Source organism: Pinus tabuliformis, chromosome J, assembly GCF_031772625.1.
Source record: "Pinus tabuliformis cultivar Carrire ecotype Pingquan chromosome J, CPIR1, whole genome shotgun sequence".
Classification (NCBI taxonomy): Eukaryota; Viridiplantae; Streptophyta; class Pinopsida; order Pinales; family Pinaceae; genus Pinus; species Pinus tabuliformis.
This window is the reverse complement of record NC_142295.1, coordinates 457,302,601-457,325,467: the sequence shown is the minus strand read 5'-3', so window position 1 is coordinate 457,325,467 and position 22,867 is coordinate 457,302,601. Positions and strand designations below refer to the sequence as shown.

Below are 22,867 nucleotides of genomic sequence, written 5' to 3'. Positions count from 1 at the left end.
TCCTCCAGAGCAGCATTAATCCTTGGTAGACTTCGCCCTACATCTCCAACCGTAGAAGCCTCGTAGACCTGGGAAACCTGCTCAGTTCCTTTTCGTTGGGGACAGTTCTTCACATAATGGGGGCCACCACAGCCCTAGCATTGCACTGGAGGCCTTGTTGTCCCTTCATTGTCATTTTTTCCAAATTGGTCATTGGTTCTAGACTCACTCGGGGGCTTTAGTCACAGCGAGTTCTTTTGTGAATTTCTGCTGATTTGCCCTTTGGCAGATCCTCTATTGCCACCACCACGGTTACCCTTGGTACTCCCGGCCGGTTTGCTGCCTTTTTTATCGACCCATCTCTTACCCAGGCCTTCTCCCTTCTGCTTGCTTTGCTGGTAACAAATTCGGGCTTTACGTATGGCCTCGTCCATCGTCTTTGGATTGTCAAATTCGATTCTTTCCCTCATGCCCAAGGGTAGACTACTGACAAACCTCTGTACTTTAGCTTTTTCTTCCCGAATGTAGGGCACATAGCGGAGTAAGGAAGTAAAACGAGTGATGAACTCGTCCATAGTCTGTTGTCCCAGTCGCAGATCATGGAATTCTCTAGCCTTTTCGTCATAAAAGCGTTCTGTCAAGTATCTTTCTTTAAAGTACCTTTGAAATTTTTCCCAGGTGATAGTCTGTTCACTCACTCCTTTTACCATCTTCACTTCCTCCCACCACAAGGTGGCCTTCCCTTGCAATTGAAAAATGGCCAATCTTGCCTTAAGGTTGTGGTCATATTCATACAACTGGAAATATTTGTTCATGTTGATCAACCATGCTTCAGCTGCCTCCTCTTGTTCTCCGTCAAAATGTGGCGGTTTAATCTTGCGGAATTCCCCTTGCAGTTCTATCCGTTGCCTTTTTGACGTTTGTTGTTCGGAGGCATTATCAGATCATTCCTCCCCCCTTCCATCCGATTCCTCTGGTTCTGTATTTTGATTCTGTTCCCCTGATATCCCCTGTTGCTCAATACTGGGGTGCGGTGGTTGTTGATTTTGTTTATCCGAGAGGCTCTTTATAATCCTCTCCTGTTCCATTGTGATCCTGGCGTTATCCTCCCGCAAACGGGCCATTTCATTCTTCAGTTCCTGTACAGTCTCCAAAATTGCATGATTTGTACTGCGAGTCTCCTCTCCGAGCTGTACCCACAACTCGGGATTGTTCCCTGCAGGTCCTTGACCTACTACAAATCCCTGGGACGCGCTGCCCGCTCTTCTCATCCTGTCGAACTTGCTTTTGGACTCAAACATAAATTATCAGGGAAATAGTCAAAAATTAAAAAAAATTAAAACATAAGATTGCTCAGGAGAGTTAAATTTTATTTTATTTTATTTATTTATTTATTTATTTTGTGTATATCCACACCACTTTCCCAGAGGCCACAGTCTTTGAAACTTGGCTCTGATACCACTTGTAATCACTCCACGGAAATACTAATTTTTTTTTTTTAAAACTTTACCCCGCCTATGGATATTACGACATTCCACCTAAACGTAAGGTTCACAATTCTAGTCAATATGGAAATTATCCTGTCATATGTGAGCAATTAAATAATATTCCGAGGTGGCAGAGTACTGACTGCTGGGTTAATGTTGATTGTTCGCGTTTCATACACCTGGCTATGGTAATTACTCCTGATGGCTCTGTCACGTGATGGGGCAGAGTCTTGGTACCCATTACCTTTATGTCCTCGGGCACCTCCCGTATTGGCGGTGGATGGATGAAATGCTAGTTCGAGCGAGACTATCTTGTTGTTTCCTTTCCCAATGTGATCATTTCATCGATGGTTCTAGATGCTGCAGTTTCTTTCTTGCTCAGGCACCGAGCACATACCCCAGCTTCTTGGGTTGATGTATGGTCGTTTCTTCCTGTCTGCAACTGAGTCGAGGCAGATTGAATTAAGCCCTTTCAGCTGCTTTTCTACGGTAAGGTTATTGTGCTGTCGAGGGATTTATATATATTTTTTTGTTTCTATGCTCTGCACTGTTTTCAGTTATTTAATGAGTATCGGGACTCCTGACTTATGCCGTTGTATTTTTGTTTACTGGGTTGAGGCGTGAGGGTCTCTTTCCTCAGTATAAAGTGCGCAGGCGCGGGTGAGGCTGCATGGCTTCAAGTTCATGCTCCCTCCAGCTGCGGTGAATCAGGTGAGTTCATCCCCACGCGATACCACCTGCCATACTTTTAACACCAACATTCTATTATGGAATTGATGAATTTATTGTGCTGAGCTTAGGATTTGTTCCTGCTTTACTTTCCCTATGTTTATTGACGGATGGATTTGGCCCTTTGGCCCAGACCCCCTTACGGTATCTTTTTTTTGGTTACTGTTCCAGGGTTTGGCAGGGTTTAAGCCGACAGAACTGCCGTCCAACGCAAGGATGCGGCTATGAATTGATAACCTTACTTTTCCCTTGTTAATTCTTACCGGGCCTTTGAGCTCGCGGATCCGTATTATGTAAATTTAATTCTACAATGGTCTGTTACACGTGCTATATCCCGGAACTGTTATGTTGTTTCACTACAAATTTTCCCCAGGCTATGTAATTCGTCTGTATTTGTTTATAATTAATCTTCTATGGAGAACCGGGGTCCTCACAACCCGAGCTCGGTTAAGATGGAGGGATGTTCGTCTCCCTTACGACTCCGGATTACATAGATATCTGTTTTGTTTTATACCCGCCTTTGCGAGGGTTTAAGAACTATGGAAATACTTTGAATCATTACAGCATTTCTGTGAATTTAGTGGAATATAGTTACGGCTTGCAATTCATCAGTTTATTTGATCGTTCAAATTGTTTTTACGTTTTATGTCTGCTACCATATTACACTTACTGTTCTATGCTTCCAGTTGTACGAATTGGGCAAGGGTTATTCGTCAGATTTTCTTGCTATAGTTTCTTGTGTATGCGCGAGTCACAGGAATCCTGTGTGAACTCGTTTCTGGTTCCTCACGCATATAAGTTCTCTGTTTAATTGATTCCTTGGGTAGCATTGATTCCCGTCTGTTTTGCCAGCTATATTACATGTATGTGTTTGAAACCAAAACTACAGCACCGGCTTACGGAGTTTTTACTATGTATGAAGTTAAAAAGGCTACCCTGGTCCCGAGGCCGACATACCCAAGCGTATCCGGCTTAATACCTCAGGGTCTTTCTTGGGACAGATTATAGTTTGATTCTGCCAGTGTTTATATTACATGCTTCTTGCTTGTCTATGTTCGGAACTTATTTAGGTTCTGGACAGGGAATAGTTCGTTGTCCCTCAGTTAGCGATAATTGTTGTTATCGCTCAGACCCTTTATCTCCAAGAACCCTACAATTTCAATAAATCTCTGTATTCACGTGGTTCCACTTTTCGTAATTTCTTAGAGAGGGTTTGCTCCCCATTGACTTCTGGGACTACATGCATTTCTCTTTTTTTTTAAAGAAAGAAAATTAAAAGAATAGGAAGGAACACAGATATAAAACTCTGCCCTCTTGATTACTTTCCTGCACAGTTTTTTATATATATGTAAGATAATGTTGTCACATAAATCACAATATAACAGTAAAGGAAATGTTGAGATTAACCTTACAAAATTACTAAGTAATATTAGTCTAGAGATTGGTCACATACCTGAAGTTCTCCTGTTCACTCCGGGTTGAAATGTCATCTTCTGGCGATTCCCTGGATGAAACCGTGTCTGGATTTTCTTTAAATCAAATATAGTTTTTCTAACAATCACCCAAATCAGGGTCTGTCAACTGTCAAACCACCCAACCACGAGATTCGTCCTGCAAGACCAGAATCCCCCCCCCCCCGTGCTGCTTGCCAGACCTCAGTCTCTGCAAGTTGTTCGTACAGTGAGCAGGGCTATCTGGTCATCACTAGACTTAGCCTCCTCCTTTCCTTGGAGTCTTTATTTTCTTTTTTTGTTCTCTTCTGCCTGTCCCTACAGCACAAAATTTTCTTTTCCCCTCCCCTTTTATGGAAATCCTCCAGCCAAAGAAAAGTAGTTAGGGTTGCCTCCTTAGCAACTGTTTTTCTCACCTCAAGAGGATTGCTTCCTCCTTGAGGGTTTCCCTTCATTCCGAAAACCTTTTTTTTAGATTTTACAATCAACCAAAATCATTAACCAAAATTATATTTAATTTCTTTAATCAAGTAACCAGTTTGCAGTAAATCAAATATTTACATTATTTTTTTGGCATTACATTCGGTGCTTTATATCATCTGTGAATCTATGAGAATGGCATGTAATTTTTGTTAAAATCTGAGCATCTATGCGAAAGGCATGTAGATTTTGTAAAGTAAAATAAATGAACTATCAAATTTTTTTCATTTTTTATTAAAATTTATATTAAAATAAAATATCTACGAATTAAAATAAATATTGTTAAATATTTTCTTATTTTAAAACTAGTTAGGCTTTGTCATAGGTTGTAATTTGGGAAACCATTACAGGTGAACACATGAAGAAACAAGGTGAACACATGAAGAAACAAAGAGACATTGGTCAGAGTGAAAATTTGGCTATAGAATAAAATGAGAGTTGTTTTTAGTGTGATTTTTTGGACTTTTCTGTGTTGAAATGTAGCTAAAAAATTGAGGTGAAATCTTGATTTGTGTTATTTAAACTAGTTTTTTGACAGTATATATGGATTCAGCGCTCTCAAAAACCCTTAGCGGACTTGGATTGTGCGGGGTTACTCATGAAACTTATGATTTCAATAAATTTCTACGAAATTTTTTAGAAATTAGACCAGAAAAATTTCCAAAAAATCTCACTAAAAACAATTTTAAATAAAATGTAGTACTCTGATTACATAAACACTCGTAATTCCAAATTTAAAAACAATACACTTTTTATTTTTAGCTAAAATCCAGAATTAACCATGAAACTTATGATTTCAATAAACTAAAATCCACCATTGCTTACCTGGGAAAGTTTCTTGAAACAAATTGGCAGCATAGAAACTCTCATGAATCCACGGCCGTTTTGAATGATCCTATTCTGGAAGATTAATTGCGTTAATGAATTATGTATCATGGAAATGCACTTTCAAGTTTATGGCTTCAATGTTTGCTATCCAGCTCAGTCTTTCATGCTTTTTTAATATATATATATAGATTTTTATATTACCATGGTTCAACAGTATATATGACATTTATTGAATAAGAATGTAGCTGCCATTGGAACAGCCAGCGAAGTTTGCCATAGAAAATCCGATCATGACAAGTGTGAATGGACTAGTCGGAGGTCGGCTTGGGAGAGCGACGCCATATCGAGGTTAGTGGGTAAGCAAGCTCGATCTCGTGCACTCAGGACGTTGCTTAGTCAGCAGTCAGAACAATGAGCTGCAAGTCTGTTGCAAATAAAGAGTAAATTGATCTCGACTTATTTTGGGTACTGTGTATGCTTTGGAATTTTGTCACTGTACTGTTTTTTTTAGCACTGTGTATGTTTAAAGACATTAATTCACAGAGCCATGCCATCACACAATGCAGTGATATAGTATCATGGTATATTGTATTACTGTGGTAAAAAAGTTAAAATTTATTAATCAATAAAAATATAGAAAAAATGTGGATTAAAATAATTATAAAATAAATTGATTTTTTTAAAATTTATTAATCAAGAAAAATTCAGAAAAAATATGAATTAAAATAATTAAAAAATAAATTGATTTTTTTTTTAAATATTAAGATTACAATTCTGATTTGATTTTTAATCAACTAAAAAAATATTTCGAAAGTCAACGCATTAGTGACTGCTTAATATCATACCATGTATAAACATAAAAATATTTCATCTACAAATAAAATCGAATGACAAGTAAAAGTTTTTCATTTAAGTCACAAACTTAAAAAATTCCAAAACTTAAAAAAAATTATCAACTCATTGTTCGAAAAACAAGGGAAAGTTTTCCAAAACTTAAAAAATTTATCAACTCATTGTTCGAAAAACAAGGGAAAGTTTTTCATTTAAGTCATAAAAACTTAAAAAAATTATCAACTGATTGTTTCAGTGCTTGCGAATGCAATGTAGATTTTGTTAAAATATGAGAATGACATGTAGATTTTGTTAAGTAAAGTAAATGAATTATCCAATTTTTTTCTTTCTATTTTTTATACCAAAATAAGACATCTATAAATTAAAATAAATATTGTTAAATATTTTTTAATTTTTAAATTAATTAGGCTCTGTTATAAATTGTTTTGCGAAACCATTACAAGCGAACACATAAGAAATAAATAGACGTTGGTTTTCTAGGGTAATGATAGTAGTTTGACGTAGAAGATTAAAATGTTAGAAGTAGTTGACAAACAAAAAAAAATATGCCAATGAAAGTTTCTCCACATGCAAATACCTAAGCTCGGGTCCAACTAGACCTTTCAAAAGGTAATATATCACATGCTCGCTATGATCTTCATCTTCTTGAAGTAGAACCATGGAAATGGAGGATGGTGAGGTATAAGCAAAAGTTGTGTGAGTAATCACGAGGACTCTGAAATGGGGTTGAAGAGCGAGCTTTTTTCAGGGTGTCAAAGGGTCTTTGAGCCCCATCCTCCCATAAGAAAGGAACACCTTTCTTCAGTAAGCGCATGAAACCTTTTGTGAATTCAACATAGTTGACAATGAAGCAGCGTAAGATGTTTGCCTTCTTTTGCAAACTTTAGAGTTGAGAAGTGGATTGTAGTGGGGGAAATTTAATAATCGCCTTAACCTTTTTTGGATCAACCCGTTTCCCATGCTTCGATACAATGAATCCAAGCAAACACCTAGATTTGACAAAGAACACACATTTATGTAGATTTAGACGGATGTGGTAGAACAGAAACCTAAGAAAGATAGCTCGAAGATGAGCTAGGTGTTGCGTCTGACGCTTGGAGTGAGTAGGAAGGTCATCCAAAAATGCATGAACGATTTGTTTGATATCATGAAAAGTGTAGTCCATTGCCCGCTCAAAAGAGGTGCCCACATTCTTAAGACCAAATGAAAGTTTATGGTACACAAAACTACCCCAAGGACAGATAAAGGCAGTTTTATATTGATTGATTGGTTTCCTAATGATCTGGTTGTAACCCGACACCATGAAGGAAAAAGATTCATATCTAGCATGGTCGTCGATAATTTGGTCAATGAATGGGGTAGGATAATTGTCTTTATGACAAGTAACGTTCAAATCACGGTAATTAATGCATAACCAGATGGTTCCTTATTTTTTGTCAACGAGAACCAGGTCAGATACCCATTCTGTCAAGGGAACAAGATAAATAAAACAAGCTTTCAACAACATTTCAACTTCTGTCTTGATGGAAACTGTCTTTTGAGGGTGGACTGGCCAAAGTCTTTGTCAGACGAGCTTGGCATCCATGTAAGTCTTGATTTCATGCTTGACAACAGATAGATCTATGTTGGGAATTTCCTCATAAGACCAAGCAAAAAACATCATAGAATTCCTTAAATAGGCATGCAAAGCTTACAATCTTCTTGGGAGTGCAGTCGACTGCAATCAAAATGTTTTCCATGATACCTATCTTGATACGTATGTCGATAAGTAAAGTCTTCGAGAGATTACCTAAGTTACATTCTGCATCCATCTTGTGAATAGTTGTGTGGGGGGAGGAACGATCTTAGGCTGATCAAAAGAAAGGATTTCTAGAGAATCCGTGTTCAAGCCAGCCGGAAAGGAGACTTATATGCAGTGATGAAAATCATCCCAAGGTCGCTCGTCTAGAGACATGATCTCCACGATAGCCTCATCTAAAGGTTAGACTTCATTAAGGAAATCAATAGAGGGAGAAGAAACGGGAGAGATAGAGGTACGGGTCAAGTAAAGAAGATAGGGATTCAAGTTCAGAATCTCTATAAGATAGAGGTAGAGGATTGTGCTGCTTTGAGTTCAAAAGCGGAAAAGATGTTGAGCCGAGACGTCGGCGAGTTGTGGCATAGGCGATTGGGCCACTTGCATCATGGGGCTTTGAAGATATTGCAACAAATATCTACCAGTCTTCCCAAAGGTACGCTTGAGCAAGTTGATACATGCAAGGGTTGTACTTTGGGAAAATACACCAAGTCTTCCTTTGGAGATAGAGACAGTCGAGTAGAGTCTATTTTGGAGAGAGTCCATTCAGATGTGTGTGGACCATTCTCGACAGTATCCACCGCCAAACACAGGTATTATGTTATATTTGTAGATGACTATTCTCATAAATGCTGGATATTTTTCATGCAGAGAAAGGATTAGACATTCACAAAGTTTTGTGAATTCAAAGAATTGGTTGAGAAAGAGTCAGGCAAGAAGGTTAAAGCTCTACGGAGTGATAATGGTGGAGAATATGTCTCCAATGAGTTTAAGAACTTCTGTGCAATGGAAGGGATTAAACGAGAGTTGACGACACCTCATAACCCTCAACAGAATGGGGTTGCTGAGAGGAAGAACAGGAGCATAGTAGGGGCAGCAAGGGTGATGTTGCATGATTAGGGCCTACCACTACACTTGTGGGCTGAGGCATGCAACACAACGGTTTATGTTCAGAATCGTAGCCCACATTGGATACTTAAGAGTAAAACACCAGAGGAAGCTTATTCTGGTAAGAGGCCAGATGTTGGTCACTTCAGGATTTTTGGGTCATCAGTTTATTGCCATGTGAAAAAAGATGCATGGAAGAAGCTTGAGCCAACATCAAAGTTGGGGATCTTTGTGGGGTACACTGATACTTCCCACAACTATCAGTGTACATGCAAACCAGTCAGGTGATAGTGGTTCACAGGGATGTCAAGTTTTATGAGGAGAAGGCCATGCAAGTATCCCTTGAGAGGGAGCTTGAGCTACATGTAGAGGAGGAAATCTTAGTTCCTAAGGTTGAGGAGCCTCATATTGATGTGGAGCAGCCACATGCAGAGGTTCTAGGAGTGGAGACATCCACTCAGAAAAATTCTTCCAGAGAGGGAAGAAAGCACACTAGAGAGGCTGACAGATTATTGGATGATGCACGAGAGAATGTGGGAGCACCCTCTTCTCAACGCAGACAGAGGAGGTCACTAGAGAGGTACACTGGATACATGGCACTTATGGGTGCATGTGTTGTGACAAAGCCATCTTCCTTTCAGGAAGCAGTGCAGCAGCCAGTTTGGGTTGATGCGATGGTGGAGGAGTATGACTCCATAGTTCGAAATAGTGTTTGGGATGTGGTCCCGAGACCAGAGGACAAGTCAGTTGTGAGCTCCCGTTGGCTTTACAAGGTAAATCAAGTTGCAAATGGTAGTGTTGAGAAGCATAAGGCCAGATTTATGGCCTATGGCTTTTCACAGGTAGAGGGGATTAACTATGATGAGACCTTTGCTCCTGTTGCAAGGTACTCATCTATCAAATCTATTTTGGCACTATCTGCACAAATGGGTTGTAGTATCCATCAGATGGATGTGAAGACTTCTTTCCTCAAAGGCATGATTGAGGAAGAGGTGTACATAGAGCAGCCCGAAGGTTTTGAAACCTTGGACCATGAGTCACATGTGTGCCGACTCAAGAGAGCGTTGTATGGGCTGAAGCAAGCACCCCGTGCTTGGTACACCAGGATAGATAGCTACTTCATTAGGTTGGGCTTCACGAAGAGTGAAGCAGATGCGAACCTGTATCACATAGTGGTGGGAGGTAAATTGTTGATCATTGTACTTATGTAGATGATCTCATAGTGACAGGTGATGAGAAGCTCATCAAATCTTGCAAGGAGGACCTTGCAAGAGAGTTTGAGATGAAGGACATGGTGCTCATGCATTACTTTCTTGGCATGGAGTTATGGCAGGGATATGGGGAGTTGTTTGTTTCTCAAGGCAAGTATGCCAATGAGATACTCAGGAGATTCCGCATGGAGAGAAGTAAACCCATGGAGACTCCTCTAGCTGGTAACTGGAGGAAGGAGGATGCTACTTTAGGGGAAGTAGTGGAAGCTACTATTTACAGGAAGCTTGTGGGTTCACTCATGTATTTGGTGAACACACGACCAGATATGTGTTATGCAGTTAACCATCTTAGTCAAGTGATGATTAGGCCTGCCAAGTTGTATTGGAAGGTGATAAAGCATGTATTGAGATACCTCAGAGGCACTACTCAGTTTGGGTTGTGGTACAAATGGACAGAGGGAGTGAAGCTTCAAGGCTTCACCGATGTAGATTGGGCGGGGAGTCCATCTGACAGGAAGAGCACATCAAGAGGGATCTTTAGTATTGGGTTAGCTGCAATTTCTTGGTACAACAGGAAACAAAGATCGGTTGCACTTAGTTCGGCAGAGGCAGAGTACATGGTTGCAAGTCAAGCAGCATGTGAGGCTATTTGGATGAGGAAGATCCTGGTTGGTTTGTTTGGTCAGTAGATGGATCCGATAGTGATTTATTATGATAATCAGAGTTGTATCAAACTCTCCGAAAATCCACTTTTTCATAATCAATCAAAGCATATAAATATCCAGTATCATCATCTCAGAGATTGTGTATTGAGGCAGATCATGTTGTTAGATTACATTCCCACGGAGGAGCAAGACGTTGATATCTTGACAAAGGCATTGCGAAGATGTAAATTCGAGTTTCACAGAGACAGGATCAGGGTAGTGGATAATCCCTTTCTTGTTGAGAGGGAGTGTTGAGAAATGGCAACAAGAAATTCTAGTTTAATTTGTCCTTGAATTAAACTATGAATTAAAATAGAATTATTTTCTCATAGCAATTTGAAAATAATTAATTAAGTTTAATTAACCTAATTAATTTAGGAAATTTAAATTGGAAGTCTTTTAAAAGACATGTATATGTTCTCCCTAACTTATAGGAGTTAAGGATGAGTTATGAATGAGTTGTAATTAGTTAACTCAATTTATTGAGTTAAGTCCAGTTAAATTAGTTCCAATCAATTTCAGGAACTAATAGTGAGTAAACAGTCAGTTGGGACACTAGTGACCTAATTAGTGCTATTCTAGTTAACTGAAGATTCCACCATCAGAAACTCATGCATGTCGAGTCTGAGAAAGACCCAGTTGAGACTAGAGTGCAGGGACAATGTACTATTTTTTTTATATTTTTCTGAGTTGCACTGATAGTGCATGCAATCAGGAACTGATCCTTAAGGGATTGTGCTATTTTTAGAGGCTTTATTTCCATTTAAATACAAGTTATCCTTCATAGGAATTACACATTGGAATAGAGACTTGGAGAGCTTGTGAATTGGCTAAGATTTTTCCTTGAGCTTGCTTATGAGTTGGAGATTGAATTTGCTAAGTGCTAGGATTGTTTTAGAGAGAACAAGCATTGTAATTTCATCTTGATTTTCCAGATTAATACAAAACAGATAGTGGGGTTTTGAGCTATGGCTTTCCCCGGATATTTATTATGTTATGTGCCTTTGATTCTCTTCCTCTATTGATTATTGTTTGCTCGATGTTTATGGGCTTCTGCTGTAAAGAGTAGAAGTAGATTCTTGTCTCTTGTTTTAGTAGATTACATGAGCTTGTGAATCTACAGGTTTTTCTACATACAAAAGGAAAATTGATCCACAGTTACAATTTTTCCATCCAAAGGAAAAGGATGAGTCAGAAGACCGATGAAACAATGACAGTGATAACATAGGTCCAACTGCACCCCAAAAATAGATTGTAGTCAAGATGGCGATCTATGACTTCAATGTCCACCATTATAGTTTTCCCACCAAGAGTGATGTGGTAGCTAGAAAGATACCCCTTTGGGTTGAAAGTGTGGCAATCAAAAGCTTTAAGGGAATTTTATAGTGAGGAAAGAGTGGGTGAACCCAAGGCAAGTCAACAAGAAGTAGCCATGACACAGGTTGACGCACCTTCATCAATGTCGGTTCGGTGAATGGATTTTCCTTTCATCATAACTTGCAGTTGTAATGCAAGATGATGGGAGAGGTGAGGTTTACTTTTCTCCATGTCAAAAATCACTAGATTGGAATCTTGAGGAACAATCCCACCTATGGCCAAAAGCAAAGCTTTTCGTTGTGCTGGGAAACATTGTAATACTTTGAGTGTCGACATAGCAGAGGGATCTTGTGCTAGATCCTATACAATACTGTAGTTTGGGGTAGTGCAAGAATATGGGTTATGTGTCGTACGTCGAAGTGTCCCTTTTGGGGGACGAATCATGGGGTCAACAATAGGTCATTCGATATGTAGATCATTGGGCGACAGTGGAATGGAAATCGAGGTAGCGTTCAAAGCATATGGGATAAAATTTTTGTAGTTTTTGGCTTGGGTTTGCAAATCAATTATTTCAAAGGTGTAAACAATTGATGATCCTTCTCTAAGAGGAGCGGGATGTGAACCACTATTTCCCCCTTGCAGAGGTGGTGGTGGGTTCGATATAAGATACTACTGCTATTGAGCAGGAAAATGGTTATTGTGGATTGTGAGGGTCCAACCAATGTCCTTTTGGGCAAGGAAGTCTGTGCATTCTTGGAGACGAGGACATTTATAGGTTAAATGGTCCTCAGCGCATATCTTACAAGGGAACTTGACAACTTTCTCCTTTTCTTTCTTAGATGTAGCGTTAGCAAGTGCTTTCTGATTTGGGTTATTCTAGGTTGTCTGCTACTCTTCAGAAGGAGCAATCATTTTATTATTCTTCTTGTTCTTACTTCTGGGTTTTTGTGTGGGTTGCATAGAGTTGATCGTAGCAGTTGGAGGAGCAAAAAATTGGGTAGTAGGAACATGATCGATAGTAACGGAAAACTGGGAAACTTGCTTTCTCAGTTGTTTTACAATAGATCCAGTGGTAGTGCCAGTGATATTGTCAACATGAGCACCAGACTGCTGAGTAGTGGGAGCATTGGAAGTTCTAGGGGCATTAGGGATCAAATCATAAAGCATGCCAAATTGCGAATAAATTAGATCTAAATGTTTGGCACGTCAAATGGATTGATCTTCAGTAACCATGCTAGACATGGCAACATCCTTTGTGATAGGAGATAGAAGAGACTTGCAGAACTAGTATGTTAAGAGATAATCGAGAACGACATCTCCATTCATGGATATGATTAGAGATGTGGGTGGAGGTGTCCTGGGGCAATGCAATCAGAAGTTCCATTCTAGTTTCATAGTGGATAGGTAATTGAAAGTGATTTAGGAATTCCATGGCAAGGGTGTTGAAATTATTCACTGAAGCTCGTGGTAACTCAAAACCATTTGGTTGCAATTACAGTCAAGGTGAGGGGGAAGAGTCTAAGCCGAATACTATCGTTAATCATAGAATTTGATACACACCAAATGTGGTAAGTTGTGACGTGTCTTGCCGGGTCATCTCCCTGTATGCTTTCAAACTTCAAAATGTATGTAGGAATTTTATGGGGGATCAAAGGCTGAATCAAGTTATAGTAACTCGAACAGATCCAGGATGTTTAAAGAAACCAATAAAGGAAAAGGTCTAGGTTCCCCTGAATTAGACCAGGGTGGAGCACGATGACCTGAGGGACCAGAAGGACCTCCCATTAATTGGTTTCTAGTAGGTTATGTACATTGCAACAGATAGTAGTTTCCTGGCAGTGGAGGTGGGTCGTATAAAATGGCGGGAAATAAGGCACACTCCTAACTTGAGGGGGATTACCATAGAATGAGTTTCTCCTAGACAAAAGTTTCCCCCTTGATCCAATGGTTGTTGAGCAGGGAGGCCCGAAATAGATGCAACAAGACCAAGATGAGGGATACCATTAGACACATAAGGCATAGTGGTTGTAGGACCACCACTGGTAGTATAACCACTAGAAAGAAAAAGATCAATCAACGAAGGACTAGATTATACAATAGAAGTTATAGGGACTGTCATGCCTCCAATGGGTATATGCATGCTAGAAACATTGCCCCCATTTGTAACTATATGGGGTTATAACTTAGCAAAGGGTTCCAACCAAATAGATTGTTGAAGGTATTCGTACTAACAACACCTATGGGGGTGATAGCTGAAGGTCTAGGAGTTGACATGAAAGGGGCAAAGACCGAAAGGTGTTGAGCTCCACTAGTAGCAAGTGTAGTTGGGATGTCTGGACTAGGCATAGTCTAAATAATAGGATAACCAATAAATTGTGTTGAACTGGTTGCAAGCAGGGGAAGTGCCAATGGAACAAAGTTGTCCTCAAAGGACCATTACCCACTAGTATTCGTCGGGACATTGGGAGTGGAAACTGACGAAGAAATAATAGGAAAAGGTGCAACCTGAACCAAAATAGGCCCAAGAGGGTTAACAAGTGGAGGATTAAAATGAGGCAAGACACCTTTAGTAAAGAAGTCCTTTGGTAAAAGAGACTCTTGGGAAGTAATATGTGATTCAATATTTGACACTAGAGACCGACTCCCTTGTGTAGTGGGGGAATCCGATTCGCTTGAAAATTCCTCCACTGTTAGTGGAGGAATGCCTCACTGTCACCGAGATAGACGACGAGGGCCTAAGGTAGTCATGGTAAATGATATATTTTAACAAATTAAATTTTAAATTAAGTGTGATATATATATATATATATATATATATATATATATATATATATATATATATATATATATATATATATATATATTACTCGTAGTAGAAAACAACACACACCTAAAAAACCAAAAGCAACTCTAAAAGAGATCAGCAAGTAGCCAAGAAAAACTCGGTTTAATAGTTACAACTAGTTGGAGATGAAACCTAGTATTAAAGGGCTATAAGAGAGACTTGGTCTAATGTAATAATTATGATTGCTCTTGAACTTCGTTGGAACCTCGGTAAGAAGGGGCCAAGCACTCTCATGAAGACAAGTACCCTCTGAAAAGTCCAAAGGAGGAGTAGGTTCGTCTATTTAGGTACCGAGGTAGCCCACCCAAGTGATCTTTTATTCGTCCCTAGAAGTATGGACACTAAGTTCACCTAAAATCACGAACACCACTGGGGGTTCATGTCGTGGGCAGTATGTCATGTGGGGAGAATACATGAGTCCCCGAATCAACTTTGTTATCCTCGAAAGGATCCTAGGTACATAAAATACCCATCGAAATGCAATCGAAGGAGGAATACCTTCTCACACTCTGTTTTTGCCTCGCGCTTAAGTCGTTTGTTAAAGGAGTGGTCCCAATTGATGTGAGTGCAATGGGATTTTCTCTCTTTAATGACACTAGTTTAAGTTTTGCAGTGTCATGGAGTTTACTTACACAACCTAACCCAAGACTCTAACCTAAACTAATATGTGTGTATCTTGAAAAAAGAGTTGTTGATCAATTTTATTACAAGATTGATTTTAAAGGTACTTGATTAATGTCTTCAGAGGGGTGTTGACATATGGAATTTGTGAGACCTGACTCAAACCATGCAGAAAATATGCTTTTCAATTTCAATTCGATGAAGAAGACTTTCTACAAGGAGAGAGTAACTAAACATCTTTTCCAAAACCAAGCAATCCTAATGCAGCTCTAACACAAAGAATAAATGCAGACATACAATGCTCAGATAACAAACCCAAAGTAAACTTGAACAAACCAGCTAAAATGACAGAAAGCATAATTTTATTTTTCTTTTTCTTTTTCCAAACTAATGCAATTAAGCTATTTTTTCAAAAGAAAATAAAAACATGCATGCAACCAACATAAACAAAGCCGAGAAGAGACAAACCTAAGGACCAACCAACAAGTAAAACTTCCAAATAATGAAATCCATAAAACTGGATGGATAACAAAGGTTTGGCTCTATAGCATAGGTCTTAAGGATACACAGGGCATTATCACCAGGGTAACACTCTACGTTATAAAGAGAAGGGAATTATAATGCTCGGAAAAGCACTGGGAGGGTGCATTACTAAAGTTTCACTAAGAAAAAGGGAAATCCAAGCCAAAGCAAAGGCTAAGAACATAAGCACTAGCTGCAAGCAGGAAAAATGAAGAGACTCCAAGATGAGAAGAAATAGATAAGCCCAAAGACGATCAGAGATCTAGGATCTAGGAGATATGAATTGGGAATCAAAGATAAATCCCCAGCGTTGTCGCCAATTCTACTGTATGGATTATTGCATGGGTAGATGGACAAGAAAACCTCTCAGGTTTCTTGGAACCTAAGGCATACAGATCAAGGGATATAATGTTGTCCAAGCAAGAAACATTCAGTCATACGAATGTTAGACAAGAATTGACAAAGAAAAGATGAGTAGCGACATGTTTGTCCTTTGCACAATTCTATTGTAGCGGTCATTGTGGCAGAGAATGAACCCTCATCCAACTCCCGGAGTGAGACCTAGACACAAGGTGGAAAACAAGTGATCCACAACATATATAAACCTTAGCAATTCAACATACTAACATATAACAACATATAAAAATTGAATGGCTCAATATCAAAGATTTAGTCTAAATCATATAAGCATAACATGAAAATGCAAACATTAGACCATGATGTAGACATAACAACAATAGATCTATATTATTAAATCAGTGAAGGAATATTACAACCATGAGGCATTGCCACAAGCCTTCCTCTAGCTCCTAGTTCCTCAATTTCTCTCTCAACAGTATGATGGTAGCATGATAATGCATGGATTCTGATCTTGATTACAAAGGCCTAGACTCCAATATATAGGTAATGGGAGGCTCTGATTTTACCAATTGATTCATCAGCTCACATTAGGAAAAATCCAAAAGGCTAGAGGATGTTTCCTTACTTAATTGTTTTCTCGCTACTTAATAGTCTCTGTCAAGATATGCAACATCTATAGATGGGTTTGAGGCGATCCTTTCTGGCTTTTTGGAGTCAACTTTGAGTGAATGATGGAGCGACATTGAGTTAACTCACGATTTTTTATCGTGAGCCTGTGAAATTCAGGTAACGCGCCCTTATGGAGGATACAAAGCATGCATAACTAGGGTGGCATGTTCTATTGCTTACTAGCAAATGAGCACACATCTTGTTAGTTTTTGGGGTGCATTACTATGGAAAATAGGCCTGCAAATTAGGGTTTTATTCCAGTCCAAGTTGGTCTTCTCCTCTGAGTTAATGAGGAGGTATTTTCTAGTGTAACATGGTCAGAACATATATATCCAATATCCACACACATGAAAGTGACATTTTGATAATAAAATGTGATAAGGAAAATATGCAATATCATTTATGTACTTTGAAATGAGTTACTGTTGAAAAATTGTATCTTATGGAAATTTTAATCTCTCCTTTGCAAGCAAAGATTTAATATGCATATATGATGTTAGAACATGAGTGTTGGTGTGTAGGTGTGTTTCAGGGTCAATATTTGAAGTTGGGCTCTGATACCACGTGTAAGGACCCATTCCAATGTCCTCAAGCTATAACATACTTCTACAATTTCACAACATATAAAGAAAACAACATATTTAACAACTCTATAGATATTTTCCACAACATATTAAAAACATAATTTATCCAACAACAACTAACCAACATTAAGAAGAATATCTAGTTACGATGCTCCTGTTGGGACCACCAGATTGAATATGCCACTTTGCCAACTAGGAAAGTCTATTCAACTTTTTAGCCTAGAGAACCTCCATAGGTTCCCTAGCCCTCCAAGCTCAAGTCCAAATGGTAGCACAATTGTCCAATATCCTCGTGCTAACACAAATATCCAACTATTAGTGACAACCCAAAAATTTGTACTACCAAATGCCAAAACCCAAGTCCCTCCAAAATAAATATCCTCACTCCCTCCTCTAAGTTTTACGCAAGGCCCCTTGTAAGAATCCCCTCTCTTTGAAGCTTCCCACACTTATCCCCCCCTCGAGTCCATGCCACCAACCCCACCATCAATGTCACCAACCTCCATTCCTTTCCTCGAGCCACCCCTACCTATCATCTTATCCAATATTAAATTTGAGGAAGTAATCATGTCAAGGCATATAAATGATAAATAATAAAATAATAATATTCTTTTAATGTTAGTCTACCCTATGGATTCATAAGAATCCTATTAATTTAAATATTAAAAAATAATGTTAAAATATAAATTATTAATTATAAGTAAGGATTAAAGGTTAATTAATTACTAATCAAACTTAACTATTAATCAAATTTAATGATAACCATAAGTTTAATTATTAATCAATCTTAAGCTTAATCATAGTTTATTCATAAAAGAAACTTAATTATTAATTAATCGTCTAGCATAATATACTATAGAATGATAGCCTATTCATGTTGTGTGGATATGAAGCTAGCATATGCATACCTTGTACGTATACTAATAATTTTGATCAGAATTAATTAAAGAACTCAATCATTCAATAAGTAAGTTAATAACCTAATATAAAATAAGAAGACCAAGAAATACGTACTAGCTTATTAGAAACAACAATTATCAATATAATGAATTTAGAAGAATAAACTTAACATATTATAATAATTGTATAATATTTTTATTTACTTCTTTTTATAGAATGAAATAGACTTATTAAGTAAAAAAATAAAATGAAATAGATGTGGTTTATAAGTCAATATTTGTCAATATCATAAAAAAAGGAAATAAGAATGGCACAAACAAAAACTATTTTCACAATTTATTTTACAAAAATGATACATATTGTAACAACCCTAGGTTAAAAGTTCATGCAATAAAGGTTAATAAAGGAAAAATAAGACCAAGGTCACAGGACATGTATTCCAAGTTGAATGTTGGGCAAAACATCCTAGTGGGTGTCATTTTTTATTTATTATGGCTAAGCAAATTGGCAAAGGTAAAGAGGCATTAATTGACAATTATTTATGAAAATAAAGGAAAATAGGAGAAAAGGGAGATGAAGGGTCACAAATTTACATAAGAGGAAGATTGAAGGAAAAATAGAGGAAAATGAAGAAAATAGCAGCCTCAATAATAAAAAGGCTTATGAGGACCAATTCACAACTTTTGTTGGTTTTTATTTTTGTCAGTGTAGTTTTGGAGCTCTCTCTGTTCTCTCATACTATTGCACACTTAGAGCATCCTTGGAGCATTCTAGCATTGGAGAAAGCCAGTAAATGAAGGAAAAGGAATGAAAAGGGAAGCAAAGAACAAGTAAGGAAGGTTGGATCAAACAACTTCAATAGGAAGACTTGCACGTAACAGGTTGCATGTGTAATTTCCTAGCTAGTTTGTGAATGCATGGTATATGCATTTGTGTATTTGGTTCTTTTGTTGTCATTGGCATGGGTTTTTTCTGGGTGTGATAGAGGTTTAATCCTTGGCTTGCCATTTCTGGATAACCATGGTGTGATGGGATTCTTTTCTCGGTTGAGCTTTGAATTGGCGGAAGGTTTTGGAATAGGGTGAGGTGGTCTCAGGAAAATTTCCAAAGGTTGGGGGTGGAGGTGGTTTAATATTAGAGAAGCCCTTGATAGGTGGGTGGAGATAGGAAAATTCCTCAAGGTATTGGTGAAGAAACTCCAAGGAATCCAAGGTTTTTTTGGGCATTGTAATATATTGACCGGTTTGGCGAGAACACAGTAGACTGAGGGTGGAGGTGGTTTAATCTTTAGGAAGCCCTGGTTGTTTATGTCTTGGTTTTCTTATGTGATCTCTTGACCAATTTTGGTGAGATCGCGGGAGCATGAGGGTGGAGGTGGTTTAATCTATGGGAAGTCCTGGTTGTTTATGTCTTGATATCCCACATTCATGCTTGGAATATGGCATGGGGGTGACTGGTTGAAAGAAATATTTGGTTCAGCCTAATCTATGGTTGGGTGGTACATGGAAGTCCTTGACATGGTTGGTTTTTGCATCAATTAAAAAGAGTTATTTTCCTATTGTGTTCTATGAGCATTTGTGCATGTTATTATGGTGATTTGATGGATGCTATGTTATGGTTAATAGAATGGTTATATGCTGGTTAAAAGCATGGATTTGCAATATACTCTAGCCATGCCTTGTTCAGGATTTGATAAGTATTTGATGGTTAATGAATGCATGGACTAACAAATGTTGTTGCAACTATTATGAGAGGGAATTAGACCTTCTTGATGATCCCCAGATAAGTTTCAGACTCCTATGTTTAGATATGAATTCATGACCTGTAAATTACATGTTCACTATGTATTTGAAGAAGTAACTATCATGGTTAGGCTTGGTTAGGTCAATTCCTTGATCAAGTTTTGTATGATTGGAATTGTCTTCGAGTCTTTCATCATTCTGGAAAGTCTCAGGAAGTCTTAGGAAGTGGTCTGGAGTCTAGCCTGGAATTGTGGCTTAGATCTCGGGACAACATGCACTGAACTGAGGATTTTGGATCACAACTACACTCAGGCAGGATTGTGCATGTGGTTGGAGGGTCACAACCACACTCATGCAGGATTGTGCATGCGATTGGGGTGTTAGGTCATTGAAAAATAATTTTAACTCAGGGTTTGGTCACCTAGGGTGGTTCTTTGGCCCCACTTCCATAACCGAAGAGTGGAGGTCGGATCATGTCATAGTAAATCTTCATCTCATGTTTACCCTGGAAGACTAGTGAAATTGGGTAAATCTAGGAGGGGTGTTATAAAAAGCATGGTTCAATGCTTGGACTTGATGGGAAAAATGTGCTTTTTCATGCATGCATGCCAATGTCTATGTGTTGTTATGCATGCATTGTCATGGTTATGGTTGTTGTGCATGAGGTCACAGTATGCATTTGGTGTTATCATGCATGATATTGACATATTGATATGATTGTATATACATGTATCATGATAATCTGGATGAACTTTGCAGATGAGATAGCCTCCCATGAACTTCATTGAGGTATGTTGATTATGTTTATATTTTGTTATTTGACATTGTATGTTTGCAGGAAGAAGAATATCAGAGATGAATATAAAAATGGTGGATTACAGTTCATGAGATTCTCCTTATAGATCAGATTGGCAACACAAGGGTGAGTACTCTCTTGACATAGCATACACCTTGATAAGTCTAAAGACACAAATCATAAGTTGTAAAGTAGATAATGACATAATCATTCAGTCACAGTAAAGGCTTGCCAGGGCATAGGAAAAACAAGAAAAAGTCAATGTAGTGATCCTTTAGAGTTTGTTAGATTTGCATAAATAGGGACAACCACAGATCGATTATGGAAAGGAGGACATGACTAATGGGGCATATGGTAGCAGATCTCGATCAGGGCACAAGTCAGACATGGATGACATAGTCAAAGATGGTAGTTTCTTGGATACACCTGACAAGAGAGGCAGTGGTTATGGGTTCTACTTTAGTTTTGGTTCAAACTAGTATCATGGTCATCATCACTATCATCCTTACAAGAGGAGTGAGAGAGAATATTTTCCAGATGAGTTCAATAAAGCCAAGCCACCTACATTTGATATAGAGTTGAAGAATCTGGAAGATGCAGAGGTATGGTTTCTTGGAATGAAGAAGTTCTTTGAGCTGCATGATTATATAGAGAACATGAAAGCGAGGATAGTTATTTTCATACTCAAAGGGAAAGCATACATCTAGTGGGAAGATGTGAAGTGTGTCAAAGAAATCAGGATGGAGGAGTTGAGTTAGCATGAATTCAAGAGACTCTTCCAAAAGAAGTACTTGTCAGAGAGGTACTATAATGGTAAAACCAAGGAGTTCTATGAGATGAAGATGGGATCTATGACAAATGAGGAGTACACGACTAAGTTTCTAGAGTTGTTGAGGTATGTGTCATATCTTAAGGATGAGAAGAAAAATGTTCATAAATTTATTAGTGGAATGCCATTAGAATTCAAGGATCATATAGAGTATGATGAAACTTGAACGCTGGAGGAAGTAATTGGAAAGTTGAAGCACTGTTATGAGAAATCGAAGCGTAAGACCGAGTTTAAGCAGGGTTGGAAAGGGAATGACAATACTAAAGTAAAATGGCCACCGAAGTGGGGAAGACCTTGGAATGCAGGTGAGAAGGAAAATCTTGTTCTTTACAAGAAGTTTAATGTAGTTGAGAAGGGGCATGGGTCTAAGCCTGGAGAACAACAAAACATAGGTAGTGGGCCTTTGTAGTGTTGGATATGTGGCAATGTGGAGCATACAACTCAATAATAGACATAAATATATATTTTATTGATGAATGAATGAATGGGTTTTACATAGAAGGGCCCCTGGCTTATATATTGCCTTGGGTGCCTCTTGGCAAAAGGGCATGATCTTCTGATCGTGCCCTTTTGCCTAATTAACCTATAATTACAAACTTATTAAATTTTTACATAACATTGCCTTCCTCTCGAAAAGATGCTTTGTCCTCAAAGCATATGTAATGATGAGTGTTGTTGATGAAATGTTTCTGTCTCCCAAGAGGCTTCTTCTTCTGGTAGGTTCTTCCACTTGATAAGGTACTCTTTAATTACTCGAGATCGTAATTTCCTTTCCCTGGTGGTAACAATTCCTTCTGGTTCTAAAACGAACTTGCCTTCATCATCTAATATCGGAAGCGTTGTCTGTGTTGATTGGTGTTTTCCCAATGCCTTTTTAAGACAAGATACATGGAAAACGTTGTGAACTCAACTATTATCTGGAAGACTTAAGTTGTATGCTACTTGGTTGATCTTTTTGTTAATCTGGTATGGTCCATAAAACTTTGGCACCAATTTGTTTTTTCATTTCTACTTTAGGGATAATTTCTTGCAAGGCTGAAGTTTAACAAATACCCATTCTCCAACTTCAAATTCTCTCTCTGTTCTATGTTGGTCGACTTGTCGCTTCATATGATTTCTTTCAATCTTTAGAAAAAATTTTAACACTTGAAAGATTTTTTGGTTTTCCTCTAACTGATCGTTAATTGCTGGAACTTTTGCCTTAGTGATGGCGAAGTCCTTCCATTTAGGAGGTTCATATCCGTACAGAGCTTGAAATGGGGTCATTTTTGCGGAAGT

At 38.3% G+C, this 22,867-nt stretch overlaps 1 protein-coding gene across 1 annotated transcript; it reads right to left on the bottom strand.

Moving 5' to 3' along the window:
• Positions 1 to 221: 221 nt before the first annotated feature.
• LOC149227793 (uncharacterized) lies at positions 222 to 794 on the bottom strand. The gene has a single exon (XM_089380600.1). It carries the CDS (start codon positions 792 to 794, stop codon positions 222 to 224), a length of 573 nt encoding a protein of 190 aa, XP_089236726.1.
• Positions 795 to 22,867: the final 22,073 nt, after the last annotated feature.